Source organism: Heptranchias perlo, chromosome 16 (assembly GCF_035084215.1).
Source record: "Heptranchias perlo isolate sHepPer1 chromosome 16, sHepPer1.hap1, whole genome shotgun sequence".
NCBI classification, from domain to species: Eukaryota; Metazoa; Chordata; class Chondrichthyes; order Hexanchiformes; family Hexanchidae; genus Heptranchias; species Heptranchias perlo.
In genome coordinates, this window is record NC_090340.1 from 16,658,600 (window position 1) to 16,682,902 (window position 24,303).

Below are 24,303 nucleotides of genomic sequence, written 5' to 3' on the forward strand. Positions count from 1 at the left end.
TTGAGGCTACACATTATCAGCACTAACAGGGGCTATACATTACAGGGACTTATATGTGAACACATTGCAGGCACTGACAGGGGCTGTACATTACAGGGACTAATGTGTGAACACGTAACAGGGACTCTCTGAGGCTTGAATATTACAGACACTGATAGGGGTTACACATTACAAAGACTAACAGGGGCTACACATTGCAGGGACCAATGGGGAAACATATTACAGGGATCATCAGGGGCTACAAATAACAGGGACTAATAGGGGTTAAACATTACAGGGATTAATAGGGGCTACACATTACAGGCACTAATTGAGGCTACACATTACAGGCACTAATGGGGGCTACACATTACAAGGACTAATACCGGTCACACATTACAGGCACTAATAGGGGCTACACATTACAGGCACTAATAGGGGCTACACATTACAGGCACTAATAGAGGTTCCACATTACAGGCACTAACAGAGGTTCCACATTACAGGGACTAATAGGGGGAACACAATTCCAGGGTGCTGAGGGGGATAGTCAATACAGGGTAATGTAAATCACATTACGGGGACTAACAGGGAGCAGACCAGGATACCTCATCTTAAAGGCATGTATTCAGACTTTCCTTCTTCCTGGTACCTGAGAGGGTCTCCTAATCCTCCAGGATTATATTAAAGGAGTTGGGACTCTATTGAATTGCTTTTCAGTTGCGATCACAAGAGTGAAGCAATTCATCTTCATCTCCCAAGTAGCACCTGGTTTTTAAATTTTATAATTGCATTTCTTGCTCCTTGTTCCTCATGTGGACCTTTCCAATTCCCAACGTAAAAGTCCTTCTATATAATTATAAACTGGGAACCACACACAAAAGGAGTTTCTGAGCTCTTCACTGAGTTAGCTTGTATCTGGCAGAGGTGGGGTGGCAGGGGGAGGGGGGTGTTGGGTGTAACAGCCTCAGCTCCCCTGGGTTAGTGTGGAAAAATGTTGATCACAATCTGGTGAAAGTGTGTAGATGTTGGGATCAAGCTCTGCTGTGATGTCCCTCTGTGCTGGAATAGCATGCCAACAAGCAGGGGGTGAATTTCCACAAGTGTTTGCCCGCTCGCTTGCCGTACCTTCAGCAAAAGAGCCGCAGAAACCCCGGGAAAACGGCACAAACGCCATTTTTGCAGGGTTTTCCCCAGCTCTTGCGACGAGGTTATAGCGGACGAGTAGGAGTATCTCCCGGGGGAAGGTCAACCTCTTACAATCTAACCTATCTTGACTCCTACTTCATAACCATTTGCAAGTTTAGAACTAGTTTCTTTATTTCCTCTCCCAATGTTTTCATAAGATAGTGTGGTGATCTGGATCTACACTCATTGCAAACTTCAATCTCAGTTCCTCTTTAAAGGAGTTTTAAAAATAAAACATTATCAAGAACCAAAGGTGTGGGGACAGCAACCTATTGCAGAAATCACCCATTACACAGGGTACATCCTGGGCTCAAAGTAAGCTGAGCATTCTCGGGGTATCAGAGTCTGTTCCACGGGTCTCAGCGACATCCCAACCTCGTAATGCAGAGAAGGACTTTGATGGAGCGGAAGGGATTTATCAACTTCATAACCTCAAGAAAAGACATCAGGAGCCTCCCAAGTTGATCATATGGTCAGCACAGTTCCCTTAGAGACCCCTTTTGCTTTAAAAGGTCAGGCAGTCCACTAACTTTGCATGTACAGGATACAAAACTTCTTCAATAATCCTTATAATGCTTATGTTCTGCATTTGATCAAGACAGTCTGGCAATTTATATGTCTTTGTCACCTTGCCTTCCTTGGATGATATTTGACTGAATCGTGCTGTCGTCAGAGCCTCAACCACCCTGCTGGAACAGGACCTAGCCTCTCGTACCCCTCCAGAGTTATTTATCTCCAGCTTGAACACCGACTCATTCTGAAGGGAGAATAGAGTAACATTGAATGGCCCTGAAATTCCTCAGGTCGTGATCCCAACAGTTATGGTGGGATCACACCTAAATGTGCCCTCCAGCACTGACCTCACCAGAATTTGCGGGGTCAGCAGCATGGAACCTCATTAGTATGGGGCCACTGCGGGCACATCTCTGACACCCCTCTACCCTCATGACCATGGAAAGCCCAGTCTTGTTCCATACGTAGGGGCAGGGAGGGATATCCAGAGCCAACCAGAGCAAGAGGGCTGATCTCCAGAAATTTTGGAAAAAGAAAAATTCAAGTGGTGTTTAGGGGTCCAGGTCACTTGCCTGGCGTGGACCCCACCTATGGGGCCCATATATACCCTTGTGGAGGCCAGAATGCTGCCACTCACTCAGAGTACCAGTTACTACAGTATACTGAGGGATATGGAGGTAATTACATACCCTGTACTGACAGTATACTGAGGGACACAGGGTAATTACATCCCCTGTACTGACAGTATACTGAGAGATACGGGGTAATTACATCCCCTGTACTGATAGTATACTGAGGGATATGGAGGTTATTACATCCCCTGTACTGACAGTATACTGAGAGATACGGGGTAATTACATCCCCTGTACTGATAGTATACTGAGGGATATGGAGGTTATTACATCCCCTGTACTGACAGTATACTGAGAGATACGGGGTAATTACATCCCCTGTACTGATAGTATACTGAGGGATATGGAGGTTATTACATCCCCTGTACTGACAGTATACTGAGAGATACGGGGTAATTACATCCCCTGTACTGATAGTATACTGAGGGACACGGGGTAATTACATCCCCTGCACTGATAGTATACTGAGAGACACGGGGTAATTACATACTCAGTACTGACAGTATACTCAGAAATACGGGGTAATTACATCCCCTGTACTGATAGTATACTGAGAGATACGGGGTAATTACATCCCCTGTACTGACAGTATACTGAGAGATACGGGGTAATTACATCCCCTGTACTGATAGTATACTGAGGGATATGGAGGTTATTACATCCCCTGTACTGACAGTATACTGAGAGATACGGGGTAATTACATCCCCTGTACTGATAGTATACTGAGGGACACGGGGTAATTACATCCCCTGCACTGATAGTATACTGAGAGACACGGGGTAATTACATACTCAGTACTGACAGTATACTCAGAGATACGGGGTAATTACATCCCCTGTACTGATAGTATACTGAGGGACACGGGGTAATTACATACTCTGTACTGACAGTATACTCAGAGATACGGGGTAATTACATCCCCTGTACTGACAGTATACTGAGAGATACGGGGTAATTACATACTCAGTACTGAAAGTATACTGAAAGATACGGAGGAATTACATCCCCTGTACTGATAGTATACTGAGGGACACGGGGTAATTACATACTCTGTACTGATAGTATACTGAGGGACACGGGGTAATTACATACCCTGTACTGATAGTATACTGAGGGACACGGGGTAATTACATACTCTGTACTGATAGTATACTGAGGGACACGGGGTAATTACATCCCCTGTACTGATAGTATACTGAGGGACACGGGGTAATTACATACCCTGTACTGATAGTATACTGAGGGACACGGGGTATTTACATCCCCTGTACTGACAGTATACTGAGAGACACGGGGTAATTACATACTCTGTACTGATAGTATACTGAGGGACACGGGGTAATTACATACCCTGTACTGACAGTATACTGAGAGACACAGGGTAATTACATACCCTGTACTGACAGTATACTGAGGGACACAGGGTAATTACATCCCCTGTACTGACAGTATACTGAGAGATACGGGGTAATTACATCCCCTGTACTGATAGTATACTGAGGGATATGGAGGTTATTACATCCCCTGTACTGACAGTATACTGAGAGATACGGGGTAATTACATCCCCTGTACTGATAGTATACTGAGAGATACGGGGTAATTACATCCCCTGTACTGACAGTATACTGAGAGATACGGGGTAATTACATCCCCTGTACTGATAGTATACTGAGGGATATGGAGGTTATTACATCCCCTGTACTGACAGTATACTGAGAGATACGGGGTAATTACATCCCCTGTACTGATAGTATACTGAGGGACACGGGGTAATTACATCCCCTGCACTGATAGTATACTGAGAGACACGGGGTAATTACATACTCAGTACTGACAGTATACTCAGAGATACGGGGTAATTACATCCCCTGTACTGATAGTATACTGAGGGACACGGGGTAATTACATACTCTGTACTGACAGTATACTCAGAGATACGGGGTAATTACATCCCCTGTACTGACAGTATACTGAGAGATACGGGGTAATTACATACTCAGTACTGAAAGTATACTGAAAGATACGGAGGAATTACATCCCCTGTACTGATAGTATACTGAGGGACACGGGGTAATTACATACTCTGTACTGATAGTATACTGAGGGACACGGGGTAATTACATACCCTGTACTGATAGTATACTGAGGGACACGGGGTAATTACATACTCTGTACTGATAGTATACTGAGGGACACGGGGTAATTACATCCCCTGTACTGATAGTATACTGAGGGACACGGGGTAATTACATACCCTGTACTGATAGTATACTGAGGGACACGGGGTATTTACATCCCCTGTACTGACAGTATACTGAGAGACACGGGGTAATTACATACTCTGTACTGATAGTATACTGAGGGACACGGGGTAATTACATACCCTGTACTGACAGTATACTGAGAGACACAGGGTAATTACATACCCTGTACTGATAGTATACTGAGAGACACGGGGTAATTACATCCCTTGTACTGATAGTATACTGAGGGATATGGAGGTTATTACATCCCCTGTACTGATAGTATACTGAGGGACACAGGGTAATTACATACCCTGTACTGATAGTATACTGAGAGACACGGGGTAATTACATCCCTTGTACTGATAGTATACTGAGGGATATGGAGGTTATTACATCCCCTGTACTGATAGTATACTGAGGGATATGGAGGTTATTACATCCCCTGTACTGACAGTATACTGAGAGATACGGGGTAATTACATCCCCTGTACTGATAGTATACTGAGGGACACGGGGTAATTACATCCCCTGCACTGATAGTATACTGAGAGACACGGGGTAATTACATACTCAGTACTGACAGTATACTCAGAGATACGGGGTAATTACATCCCCTGTACTGATAGTATACTGAGGGACACGGGGTAATTACATACTCTGTACTGACAGTATACTCAGAGATACGGGGTAATTACATCCCCTGTACTGACAGTATACTGAGAGATACGGGGTAATTACATACTCAGTACTGAAAGTATACTGAAAGATACGGAGGAATTACATCCCCTGTACTGATAGTATACTGAGGGACACGGGGTAATTACATACTCTGTACTGATAGTATACTGAGGGACACGGGGTAATTACATACCCTGTACTGATAGTATACTGAGGGACACGGGGTAATTACATACTCTGTACTGATAGTATACTGAGGGACACGGGGTAATTACATCCCCTGTACTGATAGTATACTGAGGGACACGGGGTAATTACATACCCTGTACTGATAGTATACTGAGGGACACGGGGTATTTACATCCCCTGTACTGACAGTATACTGAGAGACACGGGGTAATTACATACTCTGTACTGATAGTATACTGAGGGACACGGGGTAATTACATACCCTGTACTGACAGTATACTGAGAGACACAGGGTAATTACATACCCTGTACTGATAGTATACTGAGAGACACGGGGTAATTACATCCCTTGTACTGATAGTATACTGAGGGATATGGAGGTTATTACATCCCCTGTACTGATAGTATACTGAGGGACACAGGGTAATTACATACCCTGTACTGATAGTATACTGAGAGACACGGGGTAATTACATCCCTTGTACTGATAGTATACTGAGGGATATGGAGGTTATTACATCCCCTGTACTGATAGTATACTGAGGGACACGGGGTAATTACATACCCTGTACTGATAGTATACTGAGAGACACGGGGTAATTACATCCCCTGTACTGATAGTATACTGAGGGACACGGGGTAATTACATCCCCTGTACTGATAGTATACTGAGGGACACGGGGTATTTACATACCCTGTACTGATAGTATACTGAGGGACACGGGGTATTTACATACCCTGTACTGACAGTATACTGAGAGATACGGGGTAATTACATACCCTGTACTGATAGTATACTGAGGGACACGGGGTATTTACATACCCTGTACTGACAGTATACTGAGGGACACGGGGTATTTACATCCCCTGTACTGACAGTATACTGAGGGACACGGGGTAATTACATCCCCTGTACTGATAGTATACTGAGGGACACGGGGTAATTACATCCCCTGTACTGATAGTATACTGAGGGACACGGGGTAATTACACCACCGTAATTACAAGGGGACATAACATTAAAATCAGAGCCAGGCCATTCGGGAGAGAAGTTAGCAAACACTTCTTCAGGCAAAGGGTGGTAGAAGTGTGGAACTCTCTCACAAAAAGCGGAAGATGCTAGCTCAATTAATAATTTTAAAACTGAGATTGATAGAGTTATACTAGCCAAGGGTAAATGGAGTTAAGGTACCAGTCAGCCATGATCTCACTGAATGGCGGAACAGGCTTGAGGGGCTGAATAGCCTACTCCTGTTCCTCTGTTCCTAGGATACGGGGTAATTACATTCCCCGTACAGAGAGTAGACTGAGGGATATGGTGTATTTAAATCCCCTGTACTGAGAGTAGACTGAGGGATATGGTGTATTTAAATCCCCTGTACAGAGAGTAGACTGAGGGATATGGTGTATTTAAATCCCCTGTACTGAGAGTAGACTGAGGGATATGGTGTATTTAAATCCCCTGTACTGAGAGTAGACTGAGGGATATGGTGTATTTAAATCCCCTGTACAGAGAGTAGACTGAGGGATATGGTGTATTTAAATCCCCCGTACAGAGAGTAGACTGAGGGATATGGTGTATTTAAATCCCCCGTACAGAGAGTAGACTGAGGGATATGGTGTATTTAAATCCCCCGTACAGAGAGTAGACTGAGGGATATGGTGTATTTAAATCCCCTTTACAGAGAGTAGACTGAGGGATATGGTGTATTTAAATCCCCTGTACAGAGAGTAGACTGAGGGATATGGTGTATTTAAATCCCCTGTACAGAGAGTAGACTGAGGGATATGGTGTATTTAAATCCCCTGTACAGAGAGTAGACTGAGGGATATGGTGTATTTAAATCCCCCGTACAGAGAGTAGACTGAGGGATATGGTGTATTTAAATCCCCTGTACAGAGAGTAGACTGAGGGATATGGTGTATTTAAATCCCCTGTACTGAGAGTAGACTGGGGAATACAAGGTAAATACATGTCTTCTTCTTCACCCCACTGTAATGAAGTGTAATAAAAGTACATGAAGAGGTGATTATCCCCTCCCCTGTTTTGATCAGCTGGTAACCCTGTCGGTAACGAGGGGTGGGATCCGACACTGTGAAATGATTGGGTAACTCAGATGTCAGGTAAGGGTGGGAATAAGTTGTCAAAACTCAGATTCCAGAATCATATGAAGAATGGACGTGTGATTGAGGAATTGGCTGCACCCATGGAACCATATCCCAGGGGGAGTCAGCACTTTCAGCATAGGGGATGGGGAGAAAATTGAAAAAAAGCAAGACCTTCCCAGGAGGGAGTTTAAGGTCCACTCCCCAACCCCCTCTCCTTCACCACTCCCCCACACCTCCTCCCACTCCCTCCCCCTCTTCCTCCCCACCAAACCGACCTGTTGCATCAATGGACAGTCCTGAACATAAAATGGTTCACTGCTGTCCTTTAGGGAAGGAAACCTGCTGTCCTTACCCGGTCTGGCCTATATGTGACTCCAGACCCACAGCAATATGGTTGATTCTTGACTGCCCTCTGAAATGGCCTAGCAAGCCACTCAGTTGTACTAACCCGCTACAAAAAGCGGTTGAAGAAGGCGGCTCACCACCACCTTCTCAAGGGCAATTAGGGATGGGCAATAAATGCCGGCCTCGCCAGCGACGCCCACATCCCATGAACGAATAAAAAAATAAATAAATAAAAGCAGCAACTTCCAACTGCTTATTCCTGAGTTTACCACAGAAGGAATGAACTGTTTAAGAGTCTGGAGCAGCCTTTGGGCATTGCTGAATAAACCGAGAATAAGACACTGGACCCGGGAGTGGCTGAAGGTTTGTGTTTATTTTCCACAATATGATGAATTTCATATCTTAAACTCTCAGTGACTATCACCGGACAAAACTGATGGTTAAGACTTTAAACTGTAAGCTCATTTTGTTCATATTTTATTTTGTACTTTTAATACAATGTAAATTATTTTCTGATGTCTATTATAAATGTTTGCTTTGCAACTGTGTTGTATGATGATATGAAATATTAATAATCACCAGAAAGTTAATTTCACAAATTACAGGTTTTAATTAATTAAAATACATTTGTTGAATCATTTCTACTCTTAGATAGACGCCTCACAGGCTGAGGGAGTCACACTGTCTGATAGACGCCTCACAGACTGAGGGAGTCACACTGTCTGATAGACGCCTCACAGACTGAGGGAGTCACACTGTCTGATAGACGCCTCACAGGCTGAGGGAGTCACACTGTCTGATAGACGCCTCACAGGCTGAGGGAGTCACACTGTCTGATAGACGCCTCACAGACTGAGGGAGTCACACTGTCTGATAGACGCTTCACAGACTGAGGGAGTCACACTGTCTGATAGGTGCCTCACAGACTGAGGAAGTCACACTGTCTGATAGACGCCTCATAGACTGAGGGAGTCACACTGTCTGATAGATGTCTCACAGACTGAGGAATTCACACTGTCTGATAGATGCCTCTCAGACTGAGGGAGTCACACTGTCTGATAGATGCCTCTCAGACTGAGGAAGTCACACTGTCAGACAGACATCTCTCAGACTGAGGGAGCCATACTGTCAGATAGACATCTCTCAGACTGAGGGAGCCCACTGTCAGACAGGTATTTCTCAGACTGAGGGAGCCACAGTCAGACAGACGTCTCTCAGAGTGAGGGAGCCACACTTTCAGACAGACACCTCTCAGACTGAGGGAGCCATACTGTCAGACAGATATCTCTCAGACTGAGGGAGCCACACTGTCAGATAGACATCTCTCAGACTGAGGGAGCCATACTGTCAGACAGGCATCTCTCAGACTGAGGGAGCCCACTGTCAGACAGGTATCTCTCAGACTGAGGGAGCCATACTGTCAGACAGACATCTCTCATACTGAGGGAGCCATACTGTCGGACAGACACCTCTCAGACTGAGGGAGCCCACTGTCAGACAGGTATCTCTCAGACTGAGGGAGCCATACTGACAGACAGACATCTCTCATACTGAGGGAGCCACACTGTCAGACAGACATCTCTCAGACTGAGGGAGCCATACTGTCGGACAGACACCTCTCAGACTGAGGGAGCCCACTGTCAGACAGGTATCTCTCAGACTGAGGGAGCCATACTGTCAGACAGACATCTCTCATACTGAGGGAGCCACACTGTCAGACAGGTATCTCTCAGACTGAGGGAGCCATACTGTCGGACAGACACCTCTCAGACTGAGGGAGCCATACTGTCGGACAGACACCTCTCAGACTGAGGGAGCCATACTGTCGGACAGACATCTCTCAGACTGAGGGAGCCATACTGTCAGACAGACATCTCTCATACTGAGGGAGCCACACTGTCAGACAGGTATCTCTCAGACTGAGGGAGCCATACTGTCGGACAGACATCTCTCATACTGAGGGAGCCACACTGTCAGACAGGTATCTCTCAGACTGAGGGAGCCATACTGTCGGACAGACACCTCTCAGACTGAGGGAGCCACACTGTCAGACAGACATCTCTCAGACTGAGGGAGCCCACTGTCAGACAGACATCTCTCAGACTGAGGGAGCCACACTGATGGACAGAGACCTATCAGACTGATGGAGGATGTGGCATTAGTAAACAGAGGCCTCTTACATTGAGGGACAGAGGGAAATGCACGATTACAGAAGCCTCTCAGAGTGAAGAAGTGCAGAATGGAGAAGACACATGTTACATTTGAAAAGCTTGCCCCATCAATGAAAACTAGGTACAGATTTCACATTCACTTGTGTAAATTGGATGATTTACATCTGGGTTTTTGATTACTTTTTCAGTAAAACTCAGCTAAATGTTTACAGAATTTGATGTATAGTTAGAAGTAGCCTAAGTAACTGAGTCAGTGCACACTTGGAGACTAGGAGCTGTTACTGGCGACCTGCCCTCCACTGGTCCGTGTTACTCCTGCGGCCGCCTTGTGTGGCCCACAGACTGAGTGAGTAACTGCCCTACAGGAAGCAGCTCATTTTCAGATGAATCTATGTTTCGTGTCCCCAGTGATAGTCAGAGCAATTACAGGCAGGACTCGCTCTCTATACACTGACACCTTTCCAAAGTCTTCATTTTCCATTTGTTTCAGAGACTGGAACCAGCTTCCCTCCTGAAACAAAGGAGAAGATGACATGGATTAGGGAAAATAACGATACTCTGTTACTGGTGCTCATCTCTGCCCCACACTTCATCTCCCTGCCTCCAAGCTGCTCCTTAATGACTCTCTGCTCCTACCAACCAAATATTAATATTAATGGCTACATTCATGAGTAGAATATTTAATATTAGATATAGTTGGAAAGATGTCAATATGATGTAACTGTACAATTATTCAGTTTGCTTCCTAGTTCAGAATCAAGTGCTCCCAGTAAAGGGCAGCACAAGCTGGGTGCAGGGTATAAATCCTCTACAGTGTTCCGTCAAACACTCCCCAGTGTTAGATGCAGAATAAATCTCCCTCTATACTGGGCCACCAACCCAGGTCAGCTTAAGGATTCTTCACCATCACCCAGTCTCACAAAACTACAACCCTTCCACCAGTGTGCATTTTTCCACTTCCCACAGTAGTCACCCTCACAGCTTCTTTGAACTTCCAATTTGTGGCAAAAATTATGGTCTGTTTTGCATTGTGGACACATACCCACCAGGAACTGAGATGAGATTGGCTCAAACTCATTTCATGTGAAAACTTTGAGCCTACAAGTTGACGTTAGCAGAGAAAGAAGATTTCAACACATCAGTTAAAACTGAACCCAGTGCCCAGAGATACAAAGGCAGCAAACCCCCACTGAACCAGTCACAGGCTGGCAAAGTCACACAACTTTGGTTACAATTTGTGATATTAACACAGTACTAGGTACAGTTACAAATAACTAGAGTCTTCAATGTGCCTATATCCTTTTGAGACCGCTACATATCAGCTTGTCTAATTCTCCGGATATCATTAACTCCAGAGACTAGTTTGCATGTTATATACAGTGAAATGAACATGCAGAATAGCGACCCATTAAGAACCAGTGCCTGAGGTTCTGACCCCTCTTAGGTTGTGGAATCCTCACACAATCTATACAAAACACTACAGTTCAACTCGGTATCATTCAAATATTCCATTTCAAGTTTCTCTGACTCAGTTTCCAGTTGGCATTATGCATATCCAGTGGAAAATAAACCAGGCTGTGAGGACTCAGTCAATATCAATTCTAGTCAGAGTAGAACACCATCAGGCTGGCTAGCACACCATCTAGTGGACAGACTGGAATTATAACATCTTCATTAAACTGATATTACTACTGTAGGTTAATTCCATTTACAGTTTTGCTATGTAATTCTATTAGTTGTTCAGATACATGATTTGCAGGTCCTTCGGGTTCAATGAGAGTGCCTTTCAGTCTCCCTATTTGAATAAAAGCCAAACCAGAGAAACTTTTACAGTAGGAAATGATGTGGTGCTGTGGATTGAAACATCACCTCCAGGACCTGGGTTTGAATCCAGCCCAAACTAGTGGAACAAGAGTTTCCTCTCCCTCTTGGCTGTAGGAGTCATATCTGGAATGGCCTTAGTCAGTTCCTAGTAGATATGGGCCTGCAGCATAGAACTACCCAAATTTGCCATTAAATAGGCATTCTCATTCAGCATAACAACAAGGGTAGCTGTTGTGGAAGAAAAAATGGAAATGTCATACTGGTGCAGTATGGGCAACTCTTCTGGGGGAGAGTGCTTTAGTCTATACCTGACCTTGGAGTCTTGGCCACTAACATTGATTGCCTGGAGTAGGAAAGTGATAACATTAAAAAATTATATGGTAAAAATGTTCTGGATATTTGAAATACAGTACTTAAAAATATCAAGATTTACGAGTCCATGACAGACTTGTACTTTTAAAGCTTCTGACTGCCAATAAGTCCACAGGCCATTGTAGCTTGAAGTGCTATGCATAATAAGGAATGTAACACATACACAGTGGGAATAATAACCATTACAGTTACATTCATCCTTTTGTGTTGGGGTCCTGCCCTATTGCACGAACATGGAAACATGCACCATGATAGGTTATGTTCGAACTCCCCTCCTTCAACATGATGACACTGCATGGATAGAACGGTTCGTAGTTTGTCAATCCTGATTAGTTAACAAGATAAATGGCTCGTTCTATTAAAGGACTGAAATTGTTCCTGTGAATGTTAGTAAGTGTCCAATTGGTATTGTTTAGTATCTCCTTCTGTTGGAGAGGATGGTGAAGAACCAACTCAGTGACCGGCTCCTTATCCCTGGTAGAGCCCTACACCTCAACGACCTACAGTGACCCTCTCCTTGCTCCATGTCCCTGTTACTGCCCTACAGCTCGGCGACCTACAGTGACCCTCTCCTTGCTCCATGTCTCTGTTACTGCCCTACAGCTCGGCGACCTACAGTGACCCTCTCCTTGCTCCATGTCCCTGTTACTGCCCTACAGCTCGGTGACCTACAGTGACCCTCTCCTTGCTCCATGTCCCTGTTACTGCCCTATACCTCAATGACCTACAGTGACCCTCTCCTTGCTCCATGTCCCTGTTACTGCCCTACAGCTCGGTGACCCGCTCTGTGCCCTGGTAGGATTCCACAGTTCAGTGTCCTGCTGCCCCTAGTTAAAGCTCTATTGCCCAGTGACCTGCCCCATGTTTCTTGCACCAAATTCTTCCTGAAATTATTTGGCCATTTATAAATCAACAAAAAAGTTTCAGGAAACATTGTACTCACTTTCTTCCACTGGGCATGCAGTTGTAGTCCCATCATCCTAGATAGCACAGAGAGAAGACACACTCACTTTAGAGAAGTGTTTACAGCATGAACTCCAAGTCATCTTTCTACTGATAGATTTGGCTTATATTGGAGTTGGCTTTAATCTCCAGCGGGTTTTGGGTGGGCAGGGAGCGGGCCGAGTTCAAAACGCACTTGCTGATCTAAGTTTGAAGGCCGGGGCATTTTACCTCCTGGGCCTCATCTACATGCTGCTGGTCAGCTGCCCATTCACAATGGGTGAAAGCAATAGCTGGCCGGAGGGTGGGAATGGAAGTTCAGGCAGCCACAGGTCACCGGCTGGCACCGAAGGAAGGTTCACCAGCAAGCAGGCAAGTTGCGGGAAGTGTGTTTCGGGAGGGTCTCGAAGAGGGGAATGGGGTTAGGATTCTGGGACAGAGGAGGCTGTGACTTGCCTTGAGGGGCTCAGAGGAGTACTCCTGCTCCTCCTGGCCCCACAAAGGAAAGTTTTTCACTTTCAGTGGATGTTTAAGGCCCCACTTCTGACTTTATGATGGAGGGAAGGTCATTGATGCAACAGCTGAAGATGGTTGGGCCTAGGATGCTGCCCAGAGGAACTCCTGCAGCGATGTCCTGGGGCTGAGATGATTGGTCTCCAATAACCACCACCATCTTCCTTTGTACAAGCTTTGACTCCAGCCACTGAAGACTTTCCACCCTTATCCCCATTGGCTTCAGTTTTAATAGGGTTCCTTGGGCCACACTCGGTCAAATGCTGCCCCTTGATGTCTAGGGCAGTCACTCTCACCTCATCTCTGAAATTCAGCTCTTATGTCCATGTTCGGACCAAGGCTGTAATGAGGTCTGGAGCTCATGTTAACCACTTCGTTCCTCCAAGACAAAATGCTGATCATTTCTTTTGTTGTGGTCTCAGTCCTGATCTCTAAATAACAACATCGTAAGTTTGAAATCACTAATTCCAGCTCAGCATCCTGTCACTCCTCCTAACCAAAGTTTTAATTCTGAACGTACCTCCTTTAGTAACTGGGATTTCACGGGCGGCTGTGGCACAACTTTCCCAAGACTTTGTATGAGCCGGCTGAACACACTGAGGAACAGAACAATAAAATAAGTTAGAAACTTGACAACGATTTGATCAAATAGCAATCTTGCAAAAAATAGATACAAATTGACTCAGATCGTGCTCCTGTGTATCTCCATCAAGCAAGTGTTGAACAGTGAGCCAGCAGAGTGATTAATTGTGAATTGCTTAGGCAGTAATGTTTAAGATTCTACATTTTCCCCCAATTTCTGAATGCAGTGAATTGTTCAAAGGACCAGTCACTATGGACCAGCAGCCTTCTAGTAATTTGCCCACGTGCCAATTCTTCATATGCCACCTTGGATAGTGAGGCTGTGAATGTTCTCGTGAGTTCAGCCGAACTCCTATCTTAACTCCAGAGGGAATCTGACGGAGCATCCTGGAAGCAGACATGAAGTCAGATACACCAAGTTTCCGCTGACTCTGCGAGTTCCCGGTTGGCCTTGTAAGGGGTAGAACCCCCTCCCCCCAACCTACCCCACCACATTACAAAACTAATGATACCAACAGGGCAGAGCTGGGGGTGGGGGTTACACTGGAGAGATCAGGAGTAACACTGGAGGCTCGTACACCAAGAAAGATGAGGCATATTGGCCTCCAGGAGGGTGCAATAGGCTCATTAGGAGGTATAGACCAGTGAAGTAGGCTGGACTCCCAAAGATAAGGTAGATATATTTTTCCAAAACACTGGCCTTTACCCCCCCCCCCCCCCCGCCCCCACCACCTCCACCAATGATAGCCAGGGACTGGATTTCCTGGCAGCATGGGGCATACAGGCACTGAAGATACACCCATAGCGATGCAGGTACCCACTGACCGCATGCTAATTAGGTGCCCTCCCATAGACCCCACTAAATCCGACACGGTCACGAGCAGGTGCGATCCCAGTGGTTATGCGGGACAGTTTCGGGACCAGAGTGTCAGCGGCTATTCCACGGTGGGCCATTACTGGATGCTTACTCACTTTCTCCCCCTTGCCTAAGTACCACTCTCAGGACTTCCTCCTCCCCCCCACAAACACTTTCCTCCCCCCACCCCAGCTTTCCTCCACAATTGGCACTCTCGGGCCTCCTCCTCCTCCTCCTCCTCACCACTGCTGCTCCAGTCTCGAATGGCACTGTGAACTGTGGTGGGATCTCTTGATCTCGTAATAGTTCCGAACACAGTGTGCAGCAACATTCAAAATCAGAGCGGTAAAAACAGGAAGTGGGAACCCCATGGCAGTGCTAAAGAGGGAGGCCGTGGAACGGTGCTGATTTTTGTCTCTGTACGGCTCTGATTTTGAATTGCACTGCACAATGCGACAGGACCTCCTGGTCTCCCGAGTGTTCCCGTCATAGTGTGCATCAGTATCCGAAATCAGAGCAATGATAACAACAACAGGAGGTAGGAGGCCTGGGGAAGAGCTGAGGCGGGGGCCGAGGGAATTTCATCCGCAAATGTGGATACGCAGATACTGCCCCTAAAACATCGAGTATCTGCATCAAAGATGGAAGATTGGCATGTATAGTTCGGCATAGCCCACAGTTATGATCGGTCTCCGGCACAATCCTAACCCAAAGAACCACTGGTTCAAAAGACTCGACTCTGACAGGCAGAGGAAGAAAGCGAAGTAAAGTGAAGAAAAAACACATGTAGCCTTGATGGCTTCTCTTTGAGAGTTGGCGTCGAGTTACATTGTCTGCTTAATGTCCAATTTGCATCAGGCGATAACCTGGCAAAACTTATCAGCACTAGTCAACCACACACTAATGAGCACTAAAATAAGCAAATAGCAAGCAGTTAGCTCTGTACGCTGAACACAGTGTTACCTTTTCTCCTCCTCACTGATGCAAACCAAAGGAAAAAGAATAAAACTTTGAGATATTTGCTAATATTTCCCAACAAGCGCATTATATCACAATAGCTGATACACAGAGCACATCTAAGTCTGTTCTAACTGGTTTAGAACTGTGCTAATCCTACCCACAAAGCCAAATGCAAAGTAGCACTCAATTCATTGGTCTAGGGTAATTTGAATAATTATTCAGAACACCAGTTGAAAACTTAAATGTGTTTAGGGAAGACAATTGTAAACAATTTTACAACACCAAGTTATAGTCCAACAAATTTATTTTAAATTCCACAAGCTTTCGGAGGCTTCCTCCTTCCTCAGGTGAACGGTTCACCTGAGGAAGGAGGAAGGAGGAAGCCTCCGAAAGCTTGTGGAATTTAAAATAAATTTGTTGGACTATAACTTGGTGTTGTAAAATTGTTTACAATTGTCAACCCCAGTCCATCACCGGCATTTCCACATTTAGGGAAGACAGTAGTGGTGAGAAAGAGGAAAATTATGTGGAAATTAAATTTAAATTAATGTGACAATAGGGAGACATCGCAATGAGGGAACAAAAATTCTGCAATCTCTTTGACAGCCTTTATAAGGTATCTCAACCCATCAGCAGCCTTTGCCAAGGCTGTAGAGATGGGGGATTGAGAAGTGACAGGCAGCAATGAAGTGAACCCTAGATGCAGACATGAGTCTGCAGACAAACGACGGAGCCGCCAAGCGCCCATCCCTGTTTGATGGCCAATGAAATCAAGGTGATGCTGCGTGAGATGCTTGCGAGGAGGGTTACCCTCTGTGTCTCTCCGCTGCACCATCCCCATTGGTTATTCCTGCAGCTCACCTGCTAGGAACTACAGACAAGTTTCAGTCACTGCCATCTGCAGATGTCCTTGCAGCAGGTGGCACCACTCTGCATCTGCTTCTTTGCTGATCCTCAGACCCTGAGAAGAAAGGTCCCCACATCATTCCCACATAGGGGTGCCAGGACCTGCAAAAATGATTGGTGGAATCTTGGCAGTTGTAGCCAATCAGGTACCACTGACTCCTGATCACCCTGGGATGCCTTCTTTCATATAAAGCAAGGCAGGCTGTAATAGGGGTGCTCCCGAAACATAACGTTAGTCAGACAGTCACATCACATTAATCAGACAGTCATATCACATTAGTCAGACAGTCACATCACATTAATCAGACAGTCACATCACATTAATCAGACAGTCACATCACATTAATCAGACAGTCACATCACATTAATCAGACAGTCACATCACATTAATCAGACAGTCACATCACATTAATCAGACAGTCACATCACATTAATCAGACAGTCACATCACATTAATCAGACAGTCACATCACATTAATCAGACAGTCACATCACATTAGTCAGACAGTCACATCACATTAATCAGACAGTCACATCACATTAATCAGACAGTCACATAACGTTAATCAGACAGTCACATCACATTAATCAGACAGTCACATCACATTAATCAGACAGTCACATCACATTAATCAGACAGTCACATCATGTAGTGATGCCTCGTGGGGTTTTCTGTTGTAGTTTTCTTTGGAAAGAGGAGCCTCCACCCCCATTGGTTCACCTCTCTCTGCAGGTGCAGGCGAAGGGACACAAGCACCCCTCAGACAGCCTGAGCTGCCTAGCATCCCAACACGAATTCTTCTGTTCTTCCAAACACAGCAGCTTGGAGGATTACCACTGGCAAACTCATAGGTGCCAGGAAAGGGAGCTGGAGGCAAAAGTAATTAACAGCAATTGCTCAATCGGCAAAGACTCAGGAAAGTTTAAATGTTAGTGGGGGGAGAAGGGGCAAGAAAGTAACAAGAAGGGCTTAGAAAAGGCCGAAACACATTTACCTTTAAAACCTGCAGACCTCCCACCTGAGGCTCCACCCAAGACACTCTTCCCAACAGGTTTCCTGGGTGTGCAGTGGACCTGGTGTCTAACCTGCCTGTGGGTCAGGAAATGGGGCAGTCCACTTTCACACTTAATGAAGCCACCCCCCTACCCCCATCCCCCACACCCCTCCCATCCCTCACTCCCCCACCCCCACCCCCACCCCAACTCCCATCCACCAGCTGTGGACAGGAACCTCCGCTGGATTTTGTGTTCCTGAACAATAAAATCAGCCCCACAGTGTCCTTAAAAGGCTGTTGGAGAGAAAAACCCAGTCATCATACCTGAAAGGGAAACCCCTGATCATTCAATGAGTGAAAGCTCCCCCATCGGTCAGTGAGTGAGAACACTCTGTTCAGTGCCTTTAGAGCCAAGGGCAGGGCTCTATAAACCTCCATGCAGCTGCTTAGTACCCAACATTCATACCTGGTCTTAGAGATTGGATTGGACACCGACTGCTTCTCTTCCTTCACAACAGGATCCGGGACGGGGACTGCTGGAGCAACTGGGGAAATACAGCAAGACTGGTTGAACCAGTGCCAGCGATGCAAGGAATCAGCACACAAACCATCATCATACAGATACAGACACTGTAGACTAGCCCAGTACCTCACCATAATATGGTCCTGAAATCTGTACCCCACCCTCACACAGCCCTGCAATCTGTATAATGCGATGAGTAACCCGTTAATCTACACAGCCCCATGACTTAACCTAGATAGGTGGAGGGGCTGAGGAGATGGGATATAATAAATAAGATGGGATCAGAACTTATGACAAGAGGTACAGATCTTATCTAAGATTGTAGCACATGAGATTGCATCTGACCTCGGGTGGGTTTACAATAAATCTCGTTCTTTAATAAAATAGATGTATTTGCCGATCCCTGTAATACCTTCTATGATGGTGACAGCTTTGGGCACTCCCACTTTAACCTCAGTCACCTTCGGCTCTGGCTCCTTCTTTTCCAATGGGACCTTTAAAAGGGACAAGACAGAAATAGTACAGGGGTTCGAAGAGATGAATGAGACGCACACGACTAGGTCAAACAATAATAATGAGAACAACCTCTCCGGTTCTCTGTCGCTGCGGCAAAGATGGTGAGCGGCTGCTTTACTGTATCCATAATTAACAACCAATATCACTGCAATTCAACTCTGGGAACAGGTTTATTGGTGTTCAGCATCAAATCCACTACCTGCAACAACCACAAACTCACTTAAAACAGATCAAAATGTATGAGCTCAACTTGTACATAATATAAACACTAGCCCAGGTCAGAGTGTACTTGGTTTGAGGTGCACAACACCCCAAAGGTCAGTAACCTTGGGCGAAGGCCCAAGGCCTCTTGGTGACATCACCAACATTGAAAACAGTCAGAAAGAAGACAGAATCAAAAATCATGATTTGTTTGTCAGCTGGCACCAAGTTTGTGTTTCAAAAGCCTGCAGATTACTAGAGGAAAGTAAGACTGAGGGAGGTAAGAAGGTTCACAGGTTTACGGTCTTCGGAAAGATTGAGTTGGGCGATAAGTGTTGATTTGAGCACAGTAACCTGCGGGGACAGGTGTGTGAAGCCACACATGCGATAAACCATGAGTGTGAGTGACGTTATCTAATCACCACCGTGTAATAAACTGCCGGTTTGGTATCTTATGCACAATGACAAGTTTTCCGCACCAAAATGGCAATCACCGGAGGAATTCATTTCCACATTCCTGTTTAACTGATGCTTACTGTTGCTCTGGTCCAAAAGGTGCCAAAGGTCACCTTCAATGGCAGGCAATAAATATTGTTACCCAGATCCCATATCCTGCTGCAACTCATCCCAAAGGTCATCGCTTAATCAACAGCATGTTGCTTTATACTGTGCACCACCCATTAGAAAGTGGAGTGAAGACTACCACAGAAATGGGAAACCTTGAAAACTATTTTTGATGGGTAGGGTCACATACCGTGTCAAAGGTCCTCATTTAAATCTGAGAAAAAGGTGTCAGTGCACAGACCAAATATGGAACACACAGCAACTAAAGGGACTGGAAGGTATAAAGCACAACACACTGTCCTTTCACATCTGGAATCAGATTTAGCCCAGAATGTTGAGATGAGATTTAGTGAGGACCCTTACAGCCAGCATTGCACTCTGACTGTCTCAAACCATCTCTAAGTGGTGTCAGATCTACAACACAAAACTGATTCTCCCTGAATTGCCAAACTTACAGAGGGTGCAAGGGTGGCTGATGGAGGAAATGGTCATGCCACATTGCTCCAGTGTGGAATGCTCATCTGAGATTGGACGTAAGGGGGGGATAAAATTCGATACGTGCCGTTTTTGGGTGCAGGGAGCGTGATGCGCTATTACCCCGCTGCCAGTGACCCCTATGCAGGCAGGACCCAAGTTCCGGCCCACCCGAGGACTCACCTGCAATGAGCGTTCCATTCCGGACCTTGCACGTGGACTCAATGCAATTCGCACTTTCCACCACCGGGGGGGGGGGTGTGGGGTGTGGTGCTCAATCTCTTAAAGGGATGATGTTTCTTAGAAATCTCTTAAAGGTAGCTTGGTACCTGTTATTTGCTGAAAATAACAGTCTACTGCCTGCATGGAGTTGGAATGGAGATCAGACATCGCACACGTAAAACGCAGATGCAGATCCCATCCCTATGTTTACACGCTGATGAGTTATGTTAAAACATTGAATAAAGGTTGTGCACTGCTAAATCCCACATCCTCCAATCTGCACACCAGACCTCACCAATCTGCCGATCTGAGTTGGCATCAGGTCTGCGAGAGTGCATGCACCAGAGACCTTGGTGCAAGAGGTGGACAGAGGGAAGCAGTCGGAGGCAGCGGGGGATGAAGTCAATGCCAGGCGCACAGCATCATGAGCATGGATGCAGTGCAGGAAGAAGTTCAATGCTTTGACATGAGTGGTGAAGGTGAGTGAGGTCAACTGTCAAGTGGCGTCTCCTACCAACTGCACCACACACTATACCCCCCATCCCCACATACCAACAAACTCTTTCCATCAGCACTCAACTCTTACAACCAGATACTTCCTCTCACCCTTACACATTACCACTGTTTCAAGCCACCCACAACTCACAGGCCACACACACTAGCTATTCAACCATGACAGGCACATCACCCAGACACACATCCTGCTTTCTTGCAGGAGAAGGTGGCATATATCAGGAGGCAGCAAGCAGCAGTGGCGTTTAGCCCCTCGAGCCTGTTCCACCATTCAATGAGATCATGGTGGACCTGTGATCTAACTCCATATACCCACCTTAGCCCCATATCCCTTAATACCCTTGGTTCACAGAAATCTATCAATCGATTTAACATTCATAATTGAGCTAGCATCAACTGCCGTCTGCAGAAGAGCGTTCCAAACATCTCCCACCCTTTGCGTGTAGAAGCATTTCCTAACTTCACTCCTGCACGAGCTGGCTCTAAATTTTAGGTGATATCCTCGGGTCCTAGTATTGAAGTCTAGGAGACCTCTAGAAACAGTTACAAATATCTCGGCAGCCAGAAGCAATAATCCAGCCACTAACCTGTACATCCTGCATGGTCCCTTTAAATAGCGCTGGTGGGGGGTCCTCCAGGCACTCTAAGACACGTTCAGATAGTCGGGGTTAAGACTGTGCGTTGAGTTGAGCGTTAAGTCCCAAAATGGTGTCTATCTCTTTAAATCAGGGTTGCACACTGATTGAAGCCATTTTCTCCCTACTTTACATGATTCCAGCGTTTGTTATCTGCACTTGTGCTAACTCCTATAACAAGATGGCGTCCGGCGCATGTCACGCTGGAAATGTGTGTACGCATTCAAGCCACCATCTTGGATGTCGGAGAGGCCGTGTAGCGCCGAAACAACGGGCACTACACGGCCCAATTTAGCGCTCAAGGTGTTTTAGTAGGGCAGTGTAAAGGGAGCCTTACCAAACAACCAAATTGTATGTTGCCAACTTGACCTGGCAGAGCTTGAGACTGACAGTTAGTGACAAAAGTGTAAGAATATACTGTTTCCCAACACTGATATCTCTCACCTTGTGGAGCTCAAACTTTCACCAAAAAAGCCGCCCGGTTTGGACAAAGTTGTCCAATGCAGAATGTGAAACACACTGTGGTATGGGTTTTACCCCATTCCCTATATCTTCAGAAGAAGCACCTGACACAATCCAAAGTAATGACCATACCACTCATCCAAAAGATTATATCCATCATGAAATACAAACCATCAGAACAATTATCAAATAATTACTTATCAATAAATTCTAAACGATTGGAAAAGTTTTAATGCAGTCAGGAGCTATCAGAACGCACCTTGTTCTCTGGAGTTCCTGGTTCCACTCCAGCTGAAGGCACAGAGCTCCCGACAGGCTGCGGGACCACTTTCCCAAGATTTTGTTTCAGCCAATCAAGCAAACTGCAAATCATTTGGTAAAATTATTACGAGGTAAAATAGCATAAAATTGATTTAGTTCCTAAAGTTTATTTTGTAGACCGAAGGCTTGCTATAATTTTTGCAAGGAATGAGATGAAAGGAATAAGCTGATTTTCCAGAGTAACCCCAAGTCCAGTTGGGTCCTGAGTTGAACTTCGAACCCTACATCCAGATCATTATCAAGACCAGCTATTTCCACCTCCCCGGTATCCCACCTCCTTCCCTAACTCAGCCCCACTGTTGAAATCTTAATTCACACCTTCCTGATCTCCGGACTCAACTTCTCCCAATATCCTCCTCACCGGCCTCCTGAAATCCAACTACGTTAATTTCAGCTCATCCAGAAATCTGTTGCCGCTTTCTATCTGTAACAAGGCTCGCTCACCTGTCCTCGATGACTTCTACTGGCTCCCCATCCCCCAACACATCAATTTCAAAATCCTTGCCCTCATCTAGAAATCTCTTCATGACCTTGCTCCACCATACTCTCTGCTCTTGGGCGTCCTCGTACAGAGAGACTTGGGCGTCCTCGTACAGAGAGACTTGGGCGTCCTCGTACAGAGAGACTTGGGCGTCCTCGTACAGAGAGACTTGAGCGTCCTCGTACAGAGAGACTTGAGCGTCCTCGTACAGAGAGACTTGGGTGTCCTCGTACAGAGAGACTGGAGCGTCCTCGTACAGAGAGACTCGAGCGTCCTCGTACAGAGAGACTCAGGCGTCCTCGTACAGAGAGACTGGAGCGCCCTCGTACAGAGAGACTCAGGCGTCCTCGTACAGAGAGACTGGAGCGTCCTCGTACAGAGAGACTTGGGCGTCCTCGTACAGAGAGACTTGAGCGTCCTCGTACAGAGAGACTGGAGCGTCCTCGTACAGAGAGACTTGAGCGTCCTCGTACAGAGAGACTTGAGCGTCCTCGTACATAGAGACTGGAGCGTCCTCGTACAGAGAGACTTGAGCGTCCTCGTACAGAGAGACTGGAGCGTCCTCGTACAGAGAGACTTGAGCGTCCTCGTACAAAAAACACAAAAAGTTAGTATGCAGGTACAGAAGGCAATTAGGAAATTAGGAAAGCAAATGGCATGTTGGCTTTTATTGCAAGGAGGTTGGAGTGCAAGAGTAAGGAAGTCTTACTACATTTGTGCAGAGCTTTAGTGAGACCTCACCTGGAGTACTGCGTACAGTTTTGGTCTCCTTATCTAAGGAAGGATATACTTGCCTTCGAGGCAGTGCAAACAAGGTTCTCCAGATTAATTCCTGGGATGAGAGAGTTGTCCTATGAAGAGAGGTTGAGTAGAATAGGCCTATACTCTGGAGTTTAGAAGAATGAGAGGTGATCTCATTGAATCATATAAAATTATGAGGGGACTTGACAGGGTAGATGGTGAGACATTGTTTCCCCTGGCTAGAGAGTTTAGAACTAGGGGGCATAGTCTCAGGATAAGGAGTCGGCCATTCAAGACTGAGATGAAGAGGAATTTCTTCACTCAGAGGGTTGTGAATCTTTGGAATTCTCTACCCCAGAGGGCTGTGGATGCTGAGTTGTTGAGTATATTCAAGACTGAGATCGATAGATTTTTGGACTTGAGGGGAATCAAGCGATTTGGGGATCGGGCAGGAAAGTGGAGTTGAGGTTGAAGATCAGCCATGATCTGATTGAATGGCGGAGCAGGCTCGAGGGGCTGTATGGCCTACTCCTGCTCCTATTTCTTATGTTCTTGTGTTCTTCTGAGTTTCCTTGCTCTGTTCCACCATTGGTGGTAAAGCCTTCAGTCATCTGCCTCCTAGAATTCTCTCCCTAAACTCTCCACCTT

At 45.8% G+C, this 24,303-nt stretch overlaps 1 protein-coding gene across 1 annotated transcript in view; it reads right to left on the reverse strand.

Moving 5' to 3' along the window:
* LOC137333406 (cyclic nucleotide-gated channel beta-1-like) overlaps positions 1 to 24,303 on the reverse strand; it is a 128,502-nt gene that overhangs the window by 83,295 nt on the left and 20,904 nt on the right. The window contains exons 11-15 of the mRNA XM_067997557.1: positions 22,372 to 22,474; positions 18,938 to 19,019; positions 18,469 to 18,547; positions 14,224 to 14,299; positions 13,192 to 13,228 (exon numbers count right to left, since the gene is read on the reverse strand). Coding sequence (XP_067853658.1) covers positions 13,192 to 13,228; positions 14,224 to 14,299; positions 18,469 to 18,547; positions 18,938 to 19,019; positions 22,372 to 22,474 — 377 coding nt within the window. The remainder of the gene's footprint in view (positions 1 to 13,191; positions 13,229 to 14,223; positions 14,300 to 18,468; positions 18,548 to 18,937; positions 19,020 to 22,371; positions 22,475 to 24,303) is intronic.